Here is a 17,685-nt window from a genome sequence, read left to right as displayed (position 1 = left end):
AGGGTATTTTTACAATTAATTTTCCGCCTGGTGTTATTTACTAAAAAAGCTTGTAAAACATCAACCCTGTTGTGCACAGACAATTGACACACCTCTTTTTTTTCAAGACAAGTTGCTCTGTCAGTATATTTGTGTTGCATTGATGTCACCTGAATGTAAAATAAGTTATGGGACCATAAAGACAAATGAAAACATAAAACGGAAATTGAATCACTCAAATATTTATTGAAAACACACACAAATAAATAAAAGCTAAGCATATTTCCTCTGGAAAACAGTTTGTTCAAGTCTTTAGAGTCCTGGAACTCAGGAATAAACATGATAACTTAAACAGAACCAAAACTATTTACATTTTTCCAAAAAAAGTCCAGGCGCTTTTGGCCTCTTTGGACTTTGGATATTTACTGGTGCCAAGCCTCACAACAGTTCCTATCAGGAACTTCTCCTCAAACTTTCTCCTCAAACTTTTTCCTCAAACTTTCTCCACAAAACTACTCAAAACTGCAGCGCGTCTCTCTCTCTCTCTCTCCTCAACACTAGCTGTGCGTCTCTCTCTCCACAATAAAAGAGCTGTGGTTCATGCGTAATGACGCACACCAACGTGGATGACGGATCAGCCTGTCATTGGTCAAACCCTCATCCAAAATGGCAGCTAGCATCGCGCTAGCGGCAAAAATGACGGAAAATGTATAAATTATGGACATCAAGTGGATTTATCTTGGATGTAAGCGTTTTGATTTATTGCTGAACAACTCCAAAAAGATGCACATGTTCCAGGCTGGATAGAAAACCTTCTGTAAAGGCTACAAAGACACCAAAGACACCCCCGTGATGGCTAGCTCGTTAGCTTTCTGCTGGAAAAAACGGTAAGAAAATCGATAAAAGTTTCATGAAATAATATAGATATTTATCGGAGGTGCCGTGTGACGTCGTGGGCGATGCCGTCGGGCTCTGAGGGTTAAAAGATTTAGCTTGGTCTGGTGACAACCCTCAATAGTTTTCCCTTCATTAAAATCAAAGATGTTCAATGATTGTATATTAAAAGCATGGACACGTTTGTGTGCATTTTGTTTTGTGATATCACCGGAAATAGAGTCCCCGCAATAGAGAGAGAGAGCAACCATTGACTACCATAGTATTTTTTTCCCCCTACTATGGTAGTCAATAGTTGCTCTATCTGCTTGGTTACAAACATTCTTCAAAATATCTTCTGTGTTCAGCAGAACAAAGAAACTCATACAGGTTTGGAACAACTTGAGGGTGAATAAATTTACATTTATGCATTTGGCAGACGCTTTTATCCAAAGCGACTTGCATTACATTCAAGGTACACATTTTACATTTTGTCAGTTATTGCTTTCCCTGGGAGTTGAACCCATGGCCTTGGCATTGCTAGTGCCATGCTCTACTGCTTGAGCTACAGGAAAGCTTATGATGACAGAATTTTCATTTTTGGGTGAACCATCCCTTTCAATCAGCAGACAGTGAAAAACTCATATTGATCAGTAAATGCACAATAAACATTTACAATAAGATGACATGAAGATGTCATTATTTGTTTTACGTCTGAAATCAGTCAGTTTTCTTTCTCAGAACAGTACAATATCGCTCAAACGGAAGAGTATGGCTGTAAAGGTTAGACAAGATCATCGGTTGAATTGTCAGGGAATGCATGAACTGATCAAATGTAAAGCGCTTTGAATAAAAAACTTCTGCCAAGTTTATGTAACTTAAATAAATAAGGCATAAATTCAGATCATCTCTGCATGAGCGGCTACCCTTCACTTTACTAGTTTACTCTAACGTACCCATCATTATGTGTAAATAAAAAAGTTTCCAGATATTCTTCTTTAGAGAGCATCACACATATTTATTAATGAAAGTGTTATCCTTTTTGTAAATAATAAAAATGACATGTACAAAATTGCAGGTATACAGAGTATTAAAAGTGAAATAATTTCCTCTCTTAAGCTATTACCATATACAAAATTGTTCATTATTCATTCATTATATATGACTTACTTTAGCAAAACTAAACAGAGTTTTTCCTGCATCACTTCTTAACGTTCACACTTCATTAAAGCCAAATGCTGATCTAAAAGATCAATAATGAACCATTATTTCACAGAAATCAATATTAAACAGAAACAGAGTTTTTATAACTACACTCAGAGTGATATAGATCAGTAGTTTAAGGTTTAGCAGAGAGTAATGTATACAGTGTACAGATTTAATTCCTATACAATTTGAGTCTTTGAGCTTCACATTAGAAGTCAAACAAAACTCAATGTTTTCATCCAGTCAGTGATATCAGATCATATCTACTGGACTGTTGCTGTCCTCATCATGTCTGTGTCCCAGAAACCCTGGAATCCCCTGGGTTTGGTGGTTTGATTTAGTTTTGTAAAGGATTGTCAGTAGGGTGATGATGATGAGGATGATGAAGAAACAGCCCACAACTGCAGGGATGAAAGTTTTCTTCGATCCAGGAACCACCACTGTTTTAACTTCTTGTGCTGTTTTTGGACCTGAAAAGGTGGAATTAACAGAATTGTTTAACTCATAAACTCATCTTCAGCCTATCAGTCAGATTCTCCACACAGACTTCACAAAACACTTCTGATGCTGAGAATCTGATCAAACTGATTTCTTAACACAAGTCTAATCATCTCTAAAATCACTCAAAACTAAAATTAAATATCTAGAGAGATGTGTCGCAATTTGGAAACAATCATCAAACATCATCTCCCTTCTTAGATCTTGAACTTGAAAATAATTTATTCACCGGTGACTTTTAACATTATATTCTGACAAGAGACAAAAGAGCAGTTTAGTAACCTGGAGCTCATTAATCAATAACTATAATAGAATATATAATACCTTCATTGCCAGGATCTTCGAGACGTTCAGGTTTAGTGGGCTCTGTTAACAGAGGTTAAATCAATGTTAGTAGATTGAAAAATAAATGTAATTTGCAAACATGTATTGAATTATAATCAGCAGTATTATATACAGTACCTGTTATGCTCACAGTGAATTCTGATGATTTTCCACCACACAGTGTTTGCACAAAGAATGTGAATTGTTCTGTCATTGCTTTAGTTGGAATGAATCTGCATGTGAAGCTGTTTCTCTGTTCACAGGGGTCACGAGGAAACTCTTGTCTACAGATTTCTGAGTCTTTATAGTTCTCAGTGTATTGAAACTTATACATTTTAATGCATCTTTCAGTGCACTCCAGAGAGACGCTGCAGGTGAGAGTTATGTTTTCTCCCACAGTTCCAGTCACACCCCCACAGATTACACTGACACCTGAAAAATAACAATGTTTTGACATCTCATTAAACTTTTATAATATCAGACTTCTTGTGTCTGTTTCCATATCAGTCATATAATACACATACAGTGACTCTTTCATTAGAGAACATATTCATAAATAAAACCACAGCATTATGTGTTTTTGTTCATTAGATTTTGAATATCATATTGAGAGGGTCACATATTTTATAATTTATTGTGAATTATAGCTTATATTTTCAATAGTAATATGCACACGCGGTATCTGCGTGCAACATCCTGACTGTTTCTTTAATCATGTGCATCAGAGAAACACAAGATCCTGTAGTCTCGACTGAAAATATGATTTTGTGCTTGAACTGGATACACTTGCAAAATATTTTTAAAGAGCCACTTGTGTTTTATATCTATTAATCAGATCTGACCTTTTTCTTCATCATATTAGATTTAGTCTTTCCTCAAAACTCTCACACACTAGGGGAAGTTTATTCTCTCACCATCATCAGCTTGACAGACAGCAGTAAAAGTCCAAACCAGAATCAACAGCGGGACTGCATTTACAGCATTCATGGCTCTGATTCTGCAATAGAAAAAAAAATATTTCATCAGAAGTGAAACTTAACCAAGTAGGACTAATAAGGAAGTGCTAGAGATTAAACAGTAGATATAGATTTACTGAAAGAAAAATCGATTTCAATCAAAAATTGTGCATGGTTTCACAAAACATAATGAATCATGCATTCATTTGGAGGTGTTGAAGGGACTCATGAGTGCAAAAAACAATAAGAACTAATTTACAATAAATAATAAAATTACAATAAAGCACAGAGAGAACACAACGAAATTCATCCATTCATGATAATATTGCTTCTGAATCTACAGAGCCGAAACAGAAATTGAACGTGATGAAATAAAACGATTTCTATGGCATTGTCTTCACTGGCTGAACGCAAAAACAAACCGCGACATTAATCAGACAAAATATCACACACACGCACAGAAACAGAAAAGTTGTCTAGGCTATTAGACATGTTTGAAATATCTGCAAAATGTGTAAATCACATAACACAAGAACAGCGTGCATGCATTTAAGATTTTCCTGTGTCTGGTTATGGATTAGTAAATATAAAGGAGATTATTTTCCTGTTGAGAGAGAGTTAGAGATATAGCTCACCTCAGGTCTGTGTGTCGTCAGCGTCTGAGACTCTCTACAGCGCACACGAGTCATTAACAAGATCAACTGTCAAACTTTCACTTTCAATATGACTCTCACACAGCCGTTCATTCAATCCAGCAGTCAGTGCGGTTGTTGTAAACAAGCGCGCGGCCAGCGACTCCAGTTATGAGTAGGTTGGCAAACGTTCCCTAGGCTACGGAATCGTCCCGTGTTTAAGGCACCAGAGAAGCGTTCCGTTTGAAAGCCGTTCCGTTTGAAAGCAGTTTGTCCCGTGTTCAGGCATACGCAAATTGAGAATTCATAATTCCAATCATCGCTTGATTTGCGAACAGCCGTACGCGGAAGGCTTTAGACCCAGGAGAATCTTATGCCGGTGGCTCCCGCTTCATAGCGAGTGGCTCGCGCTAACGGCAAATCCCTTTCACCGTTGGCATTTTGATTTCGTCAAATCAGTTTGGGCGGATGCAAATATTGTTCATGAGTCCAACAATCAGCCATGCAAGAAAACAAACATACTTCCCTGAGGGAAGACGTGATCAAAAAAGGAAGTTGTCTTTCAGTATTCAGTTAATGTTGTTAAATAAAGTGTAGCGTAGGCTACGCTATAAACTCATTATTGAAACACAAAATAACAAATATAAAGTCTCAAGCACCAAAAGCAGTCCTCTAAGTTCTCTCTAATTGAAAAATACATTTTCATTTAGGCCTAATCATACATGGTTGCAACAACATTTAGTTAACATTTTTACCAATGTTTAAAAAAATACATTGTCTAAAAAAAAATTCATGCCATCTATGTATAGCCTATCTTCCTGACAAACCTTTTAAGTTTATCATTTTGAATAGAGGTTGATGATATTTAATATCCTTTGGTGTAGAAAATAAATATGAATATATTTGAGCATGGAGCCACATTATGTCTATGGGACTGACCCAGGGCCTTTAAAATTAAGGTTACAAAAGTAGTTTATTAAGAATGAGAATATTGCAGGATATTGAGATATATTAAATACTTTTAGAGTTACAGGCACGATATGAGGAAAAATAGTATTGATGGCACTCCAACAGGAATGTTCAATTGTGTTGATAGAAAAAAAAGATACATTTCAAGTTTCAACATGTTGTTCAGAAAATGTGTGACCATTGAAAATGTGTACCAATTTACTCATGGAGCCACATTGAGATCCCTGTATCTCTGTAAATTATTGGGCCTTAAAAATTAAGAAACCAAAAGTAAAAAGCATTTTAAGAATTAGAATCTAAAAGGATATTAAGGTATTTTCAAAATGAGTTACAGGTGTGCACACTTTGATCAAAAAAACACAAGAGGTTCTTTTTGCCATGTTTGAACGGTTGCCGTTGGCATATAATGCAACAAAGATCCCTAAAGTCAACAGAATTTACTAATAATGATGCTGCCATCTATCTAAAGCCATTTTACCCTCCTGTGAAAATTGTCATTGTGACTCCCACTGCGAAATATTGAATTACTCAGTAAATATACATCCATTACATTTAATATTTTTGTCTTTTTTCTTCATTTATGTTAGTCTTTCTTTAGAAACAAAATTAACAAAATCGAAAATTTGAGCTGGGAAAGTTTATGAAATTTGGTTGATTTTGACACGGAATAACCCAAATGTGTGTGTCTGGGAGCCTTTTATACACACACTTAACTGCAGGTACTGAAATGACATACAATGTGTGGTACAGTACAAATATTTTGAGTGTCCCTTATTCGGTCCCTTATTTTCCTATAAAGAACCACGCTTGTCCCTTATTTTCTTTTCCAGAAGTTGGCAACCCTAGTTATGAGACACTTTATTCTGCGTAGTAAAGATTTGTGGAGGGCCAAAAAGGAGCATGAAACGTAAATCGATTTAAGAAAAATTACATTAAACGAGAAAATAATACAACAGTGAAAACATACCTGATACAAAATAATTAATAAGTAGCCTCTGAGTGAATTGAGGGATAGCTCACCCAAAAATGAAAATTCAGTCATTAGTTACTTACCCTCATGTCGTTTCAAAAAAGGGGCAGTCACACTGCACTTTCATTCCATCTTTAATTTCTATTCAAACGCAAGCTCATGCGAAAAGTTGCGAATTTCGTGTGACCAGTAGAAGATCGATATGTCATGGTGTGACCTTTTGGCTGAATTAAAAGAACAATATTTTTTCAGTAAAGTCAAGTAGATTGTTTTTTTTGTTTTTTTTTTACATTTTGAGTGTATTACTATTTGTTATATGTTGGATTCATGTTTATAAAAAAGACGCTCTAGAGAGTGACGTCATTTCACGACTGTTGCAGTGTCCAAAGAAATTTAGCATGCTCAAAGTCTAGTGTGACTTAAAGGAACACGCCACTATTTTTGAAAATAGGCTCATTTTCCGTCTCCCCTAGAGTTAAACAGTTGAGTTTTACCGTTTTTGGATCCATTCAGTCGATCTCTGGGTCTGGCGGTAGCACTTTTAGCATAGCTTAGCATAGATCATTGAATCTGATTAGACCGTTAGCATCTCGCTCAAAAATGACCAAAGAGTTTTGATATTTTTCCTATTTAAAACTGGACTCTTCTGTAGTTACATCGTGTACGAAGACCGACGGAAAATGAAAAGTTGTGATTTGCTAGGCCGATATGGATAGGAACTATACTCTCATTCCTGCGTAATAATCAAGGAACTTTGTTTCGATTCACTATATGTTAGTGTTGTTCACATTATATGGACTTACACGCCAATTGCTAACAAAACACAGATATTTGATGCAGTTTCACTCACCGCCTGCAGTTTCCACTCATGACCGAGAACAAACACATACACTTGCAGAACTCGTTTCGGCAAGTGATGTCAAATTAGATCGTGGTCATAGATGTATATGTAGATGCCTCATTAGCGACTGCACAGATCAGTAGAATGAGGCATCTGCTATCGATATATCTATGACAACGATCTAATTTGACCTCACGTTCCTCTGTTAAGAGGTAAAATAATAGCATAAATACTACTCAGTTTCTCGCAGAAACTGATCGTTTTGCTAGATAAGACCCTTATTCATCGTCTCGTATCGTTTAAAGCCCTTTGAAGCTGCACTGAAACTGTCATTTGGACCTTGAACCGTTTGAAGCCCACTGAAGTCTATTATATGGAGAAAAACCCTGGACTGTTTTCATCCAAAACCTTCATTTCTTTTCGACTGCAGAAAGAAAGACATGAACATCTTGGATGACATGGGGGTGAGTAAATTATCAGCAAAAGTTTATTTAAAAGCTAACTAATTCTTTAACAGTCTGCCTGGAAACATATGCCATGACGACAAACTTCCTTTGTGGAAGAAGAAAGCCGTCGTGTGACAATGAACACTTACCCGGATCAACTTGTAACATCTGCCTTTAAAAACACTTTTGATGCTACATACACAATTAAGGGACCAGAGACTTCCACGTTTCAACGAGCCAAATGTATTTAAGTTTAATCTCAAATCACAATACAGTCAGCAAACACGCCACATACACTCTTAGAAATAAAGGTGCCATGAAGAACCAAAAAGGGTATTTCACAGCGATGCCATAGAAGAACCTTTTTTGGTTCCCCAAAGAACCCTTCACTGTAAGGTTCTTTGAAGAACCTATCTGTTTCTTGGTGCCATAAAGAACCTTTTTCAGTGCTGCAAAGAACCCTATTCAAGGGTTCTTTAAAGAACCTATATAAGTTCTTCATGTCGCTTTATTAGGTTCTTTGTAGAACCATTTATGAAATGGTTCTTTATGACCCCATAATAAACAAACATACAAAGAAAATCCAGGAATTTGATTTATTTAATTTTTTTATTGCCTTCATACATTGTGCCACATGGAAGCAATATATCCATTTAATACATACATTTCATGAATCGAGTTAAAATTGCACAATTTTAAAATGTGAAAATAGCAGAAACTCTACAATAAACCAGAAATGAGCATAACACAGACTCTACAATAAACCAGAAATGAGCATAACACAGACTCTACAATAAACCAGAAATGAGCATAACACAGACTCTACAATAAACCAGAAATGAGCATAACACAGACTCTACATAAATAAACAATCCACTCCAAATGAAAACAGTGCAAATGAAATTATTAAAGATATGCTAGATTTTAAAGTGAACTATCCCTTTAATTGTAAGAGGAATAGCAGAAGACAGATCTGTACTACAGGGAATTATAAACTCTTTTCACACAAACAGGGACAGGTCCACTCCTTTTAAAAACAAAAACCTCCAAAAATGACAGTCTTTCTCAGGCACTTTGGGTAAGCAACATTGTAGATTTGATACATAGAGTAGAGCAGGCTAACAGCCAAGGAAACATCAATGCCCCCATTAGGGCTGCACGATTTTGAGAAAAAACCTAATTGCGGTTTTTCTGACAAATATTGCGATTGCGGTGCGATTTTCGATTTTTGCGTTCGATACTTTTAAGTGCATAAAACCTAAAATTATGAATAAAATATGTTGTTACTTTTACGGCACAGAGGGTTAAATAAACTACATACATAGTGATTGAGGTAATGAGATTGTTTGATGCTTCGTGATTATTAAATACCTGAACCTAAATACCAAAGAAAAAGACGAAAAATGGAAATTAACTTAACCACTTGGTCATTTATTTTGTTTTTAAATTTAACAATCTTAAACACTGAAAAATAGAAAATGAATTCTTATTAGATTTAGATTTACAATTAGAAAAAAAAAATTATTCTGTAGTCCACTGCAATTTACTGAACATGAAACTGTTATATTGCAGACATTTTAAAATAAATGACAATGACAATTAAAAACAACACCTTATCCAGCCTTCTGCAAGATAAGAAAGTGCAAAATCAGAAACTGTGTCAGAGTGCTACATTAAAGGTTTTTTACTATAAAACACCAACATTTTTAAGATGCTGGTATAGATTGGTAGTGTTTCCTCTGGATCTGGCCACGGCACGTCGACATATTTTACATTTAGCACTCTTTTGCTCCACGTCGTTCTTCGCGAATCCAAAATAAGTCCAAACAGCTGAACCACCCTTCTTGTTAACCAAGTGCTCCGCTTCCTCTCCCGTCACCGAAGAAGTGCCTTCGGCCATTTCTGCGCAGTTACAAGTAGGGTTGTGCCGATGGATGGCTGACCGACATCACGATGGAGCGCAACCATCGTGATGCCACGCCCCCGTTGCGAGTCTGTTGTGAGTGCCGACACACACAAATCCTCTTCTAGTATTAGTTAAACTAAAAACTTAGCAGGGATTGATCTGTAAATTAAATTGAGAATGTAACTAATGCATATGCAATTTTAAATACTGTAGTCTATGCCAGATATATATATATATATATATATAGCCTACATTTTGAAATCATTTGAGGCTGAAACATCCATAATGCCTGTTTATTTAAGCACTTCCGTCAGTGAAACAACACAGCCTATAAAACATTTAAACGATTTTCAGTAAATAATGGTAACCTCAAGAATATAAGAGAATTAAATATTAGTTAGAAAAATATTTGATTCATACTATTTCCCCGCAAAGATGCGTCATATAGGCCTACCGCTCTGCGTTTTGAGAGGAATGGGACACAAGCTGGATAGACACCTTCTCGAATATCTTCGTCTTCATATGTTCTACTGATGTTGCAAAGCAACACTTGTTGTAAAAGGTCTGAAGAGCGGATTTTATCTTCCACGGGGTCAAGACATTTAGGCAATCTTTGATTATTCACTGCCAGAGAAAACGAAACTAAAATCACCGGCGCGCGCGCGCGTGTGTGTGTGTGTGTGAAATGCGCTATTCAAATAAACCAAACTTGACGCGCCTTACCAAGTTTAATAACAAACTGTGTTAAATAAAATTTGAAGTAATAAGGTATTCGTCCTACAGTGTTTTTTATACTTTACCACAGTAAAGGATGTGAATAGTTATAATAGACTTAATTATAAGCAAACGAAAGGAAGAAACGTTTTATAATCCCCTGTTAACATGGGTGCGACGCGAGTGAAGATTTGGGAAAAGAAACTAGATGTCCATGTCCATTGGGATAAAATTCACGGAAAGTCGAGTGATCCAGATCCAGATCGCAAAACAGAATGAAAAAGTGCTCTCTGACCATTATATCCTTTCTAGGCTAAGCTTTGTGCTTCACTCCTGTGGTAATATTCACGTCAAACAGCATTCACATACAAAACACTGGGTTAGTAAAATAACGAAGTAATTTTTTAAAAAGTAGAAAATAGAATTTATGTAAAGAGTTATATTAAAATAAAAAGAGCTCAACTCTTAAGTGGAAGGAACCTATTTTCCCCCTCACGTGCAAACTAGCGGATGAATCATTATTTGGGTTAGTAAAAATAACGAAATTATAGTTTTAAGAGAATAGTAGCTATTTATGTAAAGATAGTATATTATCTACCTATTTACCTATTATCTACCTACCCTAGTTACAAGCTTTTTCTATTGGCACAATTCGAGGTAACTTACACGACACGTTGTGTGTTAGCTGCTTTGCTGCTGACAGAAAGCCGCCTGCCACGCCCGGTGCATCGCATCATACAACCTTGTTTCCATTGCCATTTCTAATTGGCCAGCAAGCCACGAACGCGAGATTCGACCATTTTGATTGGCTAATAGGTTTGTCACTCAAATGTCAGAGGCGGGGAAAAAACCTCCGACTCCTGAGGTTAGGTTATTGCGGGAGTTAAAACCTCAATATCGATGCGATAAAGGTTAATCGTGCAGCCCTAGCCCCCATCATCTTCAACCATGTCTTCTCCATCCATCCTAATGGAAACGCTGCCACTGGCTAAAGGGTTCCCATTCTCACAGTCCTTTAGGACGATGGTTGGGGTTGGGTATGGAGGATCCTGTGAAAACAAACACAGTATTTTAGGGTTTGCAAGAAATAAATGTAATCAACCAACATTCTTCAAAATATCATCTTTTGTGTTCAGCAGAACAAAGAAACTAATACAGGTTTGGAACAACTTGAGGGTAAGTAAATGATGACAGAATTTTCATTTCTGGGTGAACTATCCCTTTAAAGGGTTAGTTCACCCAAAAATGAAAATTCTGTCATTAATTACTTTCCGTCAGACCCGTCAGACCTCTGTTCATCTTCAGACACAAATGAAGATATTTTAGTGTAAAGCTGATGGCTGAGAAAGGCTTCAGACAGGCCTCCATTGGCATTCAGTACATTAATACTCCCAAGACCCATAAAAGGCACTTAAAACGTCGTTACAAAGTCCATCTCGGCGTAGTTCTCAAAATGGGGTTAAAGTGTGTATTTCATGGATTCCCGAACCCCGGCGCTACGTCATATTCTCGCGCATGCGTCATGGAGGCACACACGGAAGACAAGAACAAGTTGGATAAAGGTGTTATTTCGATTTTTTTTTTCTCGCACAAAAACTATTGTACTGATATTGCTATTAAACTTATTATTATTATTATTATTATTATTCTTTTTCTGAGCGTTACATTTCGATGTTAAGCGCCTTCGTTTTCCCTGGAAGTCATCTTTACAGGTTTAATATCCTCCGTGCTGATCGACTTGCTCTGATAGGCGCTCAACTGTTTTTCCCTATCCTGGGTAGCCCGGATGTTACCATGTGAATATTTAACTTGAATTTTTCGATCTGAATTTGAGCAGTCGAATTAGACTGTTTTCTTTGAAAAATATTAACTTGAAATTTGAGATCTGAATTTGAGCAATCAAACTTGATCAATCTGAATTTATTTTATCTGAAATTCTGTAAGTTTATTTTTTTTTTTTGTATCTGAATTTGTGAGCATTGAAAAATATTCATCGAAATTCAGGTTTAGAGGTAAATTCGAATGGTTTCCAAAGTAAAATAATTTCAAAGAGGTGAATTCAGAGCAAATAAATTGAGATAAATGTTTTTCAAAATAAAATATTTCAAAACTAAGTATTCATGGCTGTTAAATTTCAAATAGTTATGTCTCTTATTTGCTTCCATAGTTTTCCAGGACTTCAATTTCAAAAAGTCAAATTAAAGTACTTCAAGCACCTTGTATGAACAATGATTCCAGTAAGTTAGCCTTTTTTCTAAATCACATTTATAAAAGATTACTTGAATGTCCTAATTTAACTAAGGCCTAATCGGACACTACAGTTAACATTATCTAAACTATAGTCTAACGTTACCTCACTGGATTAAGGTTGTATTTTACACAACACACGACCACACAAACAGAAATCAATGAACAATGTTTTATTTTAGCACATATGATAATTATTAAATTAATTCACTTACCAGTAGATCGTTGTGAAGACTTCCAAAAAATAACGAACTCGCTTTGTCGTCCTGAGGTGAAAGGTGCGGGAAGAAACTGCTCGAAACTAAATCTGGGCAAGTTAGATAAAACCATTAAATTAGATCATTTCCCACCAAATAGAAAAACAGCAACAAACAATACTTTATATTTTGTTTTTGGCTATTTAAAATAGCTTTATATATGCACAATTACCGTCGATTTCTGTCAAGAGTCTTCAGTCAGCGCGCGCTAAAGTGAGTGGGAAGAAACACCTCGAAACTACATCTGGCAAACAACAACAAATAATAATTTATTAATCAACAAGTTCGGATAACTCATTATGATAAGCTATTTAAAATTGAAATTAGTTACAAAAGTACTTAGGCCTACCACTTATCAGGCTCTCGCAAAACTATAGTCTGGACACACACCAACACACCTCGTCACCGGCACCGCGCGAAGAAAAAACTGATGGGAGGGGGGAGGGAACCTGGAAGTCGATTCCAAAAAGAATCACTTGGTCGATTCAAAGGCTTCGAGAATTGAGGATCGACTCCAAACTAAGATTGAAGTCATTGACCTGTCATTCCTGTGCATGACATGACTAATAATAAGTGCATTTCCCCGATTACTAAACCATTATCAGACGAACCATAACACTGACAAGTGGGGATTTTGTTCAATTCTGTTCTCTAAAAAGATTCATTCACTGATTCATTCGTGATTCTCATTCTGTAGATTACAGCATAACACCGCTAGGTGGCAACCTGTCTGAGTATTACGAGAGAAGTTTTTGAATTAATTCAACAGGTTCGTTTTTAAACACACAAACTAACAGCATAATTTAAAATGCATATTAGGATGATAATAATGACGGATCAATGTTGCATGTGTTTTTAAACAATAAGGACTATGTGAGCACAGGAAGGCATTTTGAGATAAAGTTTAATTGTATGCTTTATTACAAAAGGCTTCCACCTCAGATGGCAGATTGTGGTTATGTAAAATAGACCTATTTTTTTTTTTTTTTTAATATGAATGACAATTATCTTAAGATACATTGACGTTTCCTATCAATCAACAAAATCATAGTGTTTCTCACAGGATTTTGTTTAACTGTGGTGGGTGGACCTCGGCCCCACTGGGGTCTGGGGGTCTGTATGTTGTTGTTTTTTTTACTGTTAAACGCCTTAACACAATTCATATAACTCAATTTAAGCTTTATATTGCACTATATTGAGTCTGATAAATATATAAATATAAATGAGTCTGAATTGACTGGACCAGAATCTGTGACAGATTCTGTACCACACAGGATTATTTAGGTCACTTTATCTCACTTTCCAGTAAAATAAAGAAATACATTATATACAACATGAGATTGTTGAGTGTGAAGAACCATTTTATAGTCTAAAGAACCTTTCTGTGCTACAAAGAACCTTTTATGCATTGTAAAGGTTCTTTGGATTTAAACGGTTCTTCATGGAACCATACACCCTGCCAAAGAACCATTTAAGAACCTTTTTTTTTAAGAGTGTATATAGCTTTTCCGATGCAAATTAACCCCCCAAAAATTCAGTCTTTTATAGTAGCATTTTGGCTACCAAGAGCTCAGTCTTTGGAGTTGTAGTAGTGAGATGAAACAGTACTTAAATTCAATGCTGATGCGTCTCCAAGCGGCTGTTGGTAATGTGAATGGACAGTATCTCATGAAGTGAACACTTTGTTGTCAGAACGAAGACAGCCAATGTTCCTACTTGTGAGCTGTTCCTCATGCTTAAACGATGAACCCTATTTGAGTTCAAGAACTAGAAGTTCCTCAAAACAAGGGTACAAACACAAGATTGCATTGCTGAGAAAGCTTCTCCATGTGGTTAAAACATCCTTCCTACATCATGCTTCTTCTCTTCTCCTTTTATGCTAACAGGTCGCTCACTAACTAGAGCCCCCCCTAGTGACATAATTAAACATTGCATGCCCAGAAAGCTAATGGGACAAAATTAACAGTAAAACTGTTACAAACTAACCGCTGGATTTTCAAAAGTATGTGAAGTTCGCTACTCCATATATAGCAAAGTATATAAAGTGGGAGGAGTTGGATTTGGATCCAACCCCACCCCCTGGATCTCATGTTCTGCAGTGAGGACCATCTCGCCAATAATGAGCCGGTGTCATGAGAAGTCGAGTCCCCCCAGGAATAGAGTGGCATCGCACTGGTTCCCTCGAGAAAAGCCCAATGGGATTTTCCCATAGGCTTTTGGGTTATCGCTAAAAACAATCTCTGTGATCAACAAAAGTTTATGATACTTGCATATTTTGTCCATCAAAATCATTATCACAGATGAACACAACTTTTATGAATTTTGAAGTCTAAATGCAGTCGCCAGAAGTAAACAGCTAAAGGTAGGCTATAAAAGAACTAAACCATGGTCGCTCGACTTCAACGTCACCATCACTAAGCTTCCGGCAACTTCCAGTTTTTCTCTCATTTCCCAGAACATTTGAGTTAGACTAGTTTATAAGAGCACAGTTTGAGCATAACGAGGCTGTAAAAGCGGACTGAGTTTACCTGTTCGGCGTGATGACGTTTAATATCCTCTACTGCCTCTGTAGTCCCATTAGCCATTTGTTAGCAACCGCCTTTTTCAAGACAAGTAACAGCTTCAAAAAATCACAGGTGGGGTAATACTGATGTATTTTATGTCACATAATAGAATATGAAAGTGTTTTGAGCTTGTGTTCACCACAGACCTAATTTCAGCCATTTAACCAAAACCCCATTCAAAAAACACATTGACTTCGGGACGAGGGAAGGGCTAAAATGCTAACTCGCTTCTGCGTTTTGGCCTAAAAAGTGATGTCATACCTGCACCACTCTATTGGGTCTCCTTTAGGACCCAAGCGGTAATGCCTGATCAAAAGTACATACAAACGTCATTAATTTGAAACATGTAATTCTATATTGGAAGCAAAAAACATATTATAATGTAAGTTACACTTGATAAACATAATATTAATAATACATCATTGCATAGTAATATATGTAATATAATGTAGAATGTAAATAATACATAAAATATATACCATGACATACCTAATATAACATAAATTCTTTCATTGGATGACCAATTAAAAATAATAATATGACAAATTACACAAACAATAAAAAAAGTCAAAGAGTCAAAGAGCTTTATTGCCAAGTACATTTTTACACATACCAGGAATTTTTTTGGTGTTGTGCAAGTCACACCGAGTCGCCATCTACGGCGCCTCTTGAGTTGGAAAGAAAAATACAGCGTAACATGAGGAAAGTGAGGAGAGGAGAAAAAACAACAACCCCCAGACTATGCTCCTTTCGGGAGTACAGTCTGGGAACAGTAAAAAACACCTCAGCAACGTAAGTGCATACAACATGAAAACACACGACTTGCAACAGGGTAGGGGAGGGGGACGGGGAGTAATGTTATTACACAGTTATTATAATAAATGAAATATTTGGACATTTAACACAAATATATGTAGGGTAAGTTCAAATGCGTAGTGTATAAGCTAAGCTAGCAGGCTAATTGGGTAGATGTATACTATGCTAGTATGTAAGCTAAATAAAAAACAGTGAGAATGAAAAAATGCTCAACTTCACAACCTATAGGTTCAGTTATACTATATAAACCATATCATTTAAAGCAGGGGTACTCAATTAGAAACCTAAAAGGTCCACTCACCAAATTTTCCTTACGTCCAGGGTCCGGAACAGTGATGGTCAAAATCCAAAAACAGAACTCCAACACCAAAGGTGGTAAATCCCCAAAAACGTTCAAACTATGTACAAAAGGTGACGTGGTCTGGCCTTATTAGTGTGAAAAGTGACCCCTTTTTTGTGCCACCAGTTCTTTAAGCTACAGCATAAAAGGTGTGAGGGCCAGGCGGAGGCACTGATGTAAGTGTTCATTACTGAGGGTGCTCCTGTGTTTGTTTTTCACCATATTCATGGTTGAAAAGGCAGACTCACAACAGTATGTTGAGGGAAACATGGTGAGAATTTGAAGGGCCATCTTCTGCAAGAAAGGGACACTGCTGCAGGGACCATCTTAGTCCAGAAGATGGTAGGGTCACAGAGAGACTCCTGAAGTGCAAGGTTTTCCTGAAGCTCAATTAGCTCTGTTTGAAGAGAAGCAGCACTAGCCCATGAGCAGATTTTCAGGGCTTCAGAAAATTCTGTGATGTTTTTGACAAGGAATGGATTTTCCATGCATAGTAAGACTTGTTTTCCCAGAAGGAAATCCCCAAAGCGAGTTTGGACATTTTCAATCAGTTTGTCCAGGAATTCAGCATGATTGTGATGATGATGTGTTCCTCCTGTTTGATTCAAAAGCTTTGGGAAGTGAAGCAGGTCCTGCTGTCACACTTGAACAGATCCAGTTTCTTCTGAAAGGCACAGACAGCTGATGTGAGGTTACACACTGTGTTATTTTTGACCTGGAGCTTCATGTTCAGATCATTGAGATGGGAGGTAATGTCAGTTAGAAATGCAACAATTTCCATTTTTTCTTCATTCTGCATGAACTCCACGAATTGTTTGGCTTTTGCACTCTTCTGATCCAACAGAAAGGTGTCCAACTCTTTCTGTAATGTCCAAAAGCGCTCCAGTTTACTAAGCCACCGGACATTGTTGTGGAGGAGCAAATCATCAAATTCCGCATTCACTTCTGTTAGGAATGAGCGCAACAAGTGATGCTGCAGAGCAGACGATGCCCTCAAAAAGTTCACAAGTCTCATTACTGTTGTCATGACCTCTGCATACTTTTCTTCAAGACTGGCACACAAAACCATCTGATGAATTATGCAATGCTATTATTACGGCAAAATTGAATTCGTTGACATCACTAATAAGAGACAAACCTTATGAAA

The 17,685-nt window shown here is 36.7% G+C and overlaps 1 protein-coding gene across 1 annotated transcript; it reads right to left on the bottom strand.

Moving 5' to 3' along the window:
* Positions 1-207: 207 nt before the first annotated feature.
* Positions 208-4,996, bottom strand: LOC307143885 (uncharacterized protein). Its single transcript, XM_079845704.1, has 5 exons — positions 4,472-4,996; positions 3,795-3,877; positions 3,019-3,312; positions 2,881-2,922; positions 208-2,528 (listed from the first exon to the last, which is right to left on the bottom strand). Exons 2-5 carry the CDS (start codon positions 3,865-3,867, stop codon positions 2,311-2,313), a joined length of 627 nt encoding a protein of 208 aa, XP_079701830.1. The 5' UTR covers positions 3,868-3,877; positions 4,472-4,996; the 3' UTR covers positions 208-2,310.
* Positions 4,997-17,685: the final 12,689 nt, after the last annotated feature.

The sequence above is a fragment of the Gobio gobio genome (genome assembly GCF_949357685.1).
Source record: "Gobio gobio genome assembly, chromosome: 20".
Classification (NCBI taxonomy): Eukaryota; Metazoa; Chordata; class Actinopteri; order Cypriniformes; family Gobionidae; genus Gobio; species Gobio gobio.
The sequence above is the reverse complement of the archived record's forward strand: the minus strand, read 5'-3'. Positions and strand labels throughout refer to the sequence as shown.

Coding starts and splice junctions, on each gene's coding strand:
- LOC307143885 (XM_079845704.1), bottom strand. CDS start 3,867: ATGAATGCTGTAAATGCAGTCCCGCTGTTGATTCTGGTTTGGACTTTT. Junction 3,313..3,794: donor TGTCTGTCAAGCTGATGATG/GTGAGAGAATAA, acceptor GTTATTTTTCAG/GTGTCAGTGTAATCTGTGGG. Junction 2,529..2,880: donor CGAAGATCCTGGCAATGAAG/GTATTATATATT, acceptor CCACCTTTTCAG/GTCCAAAAACAGCACAAGAA.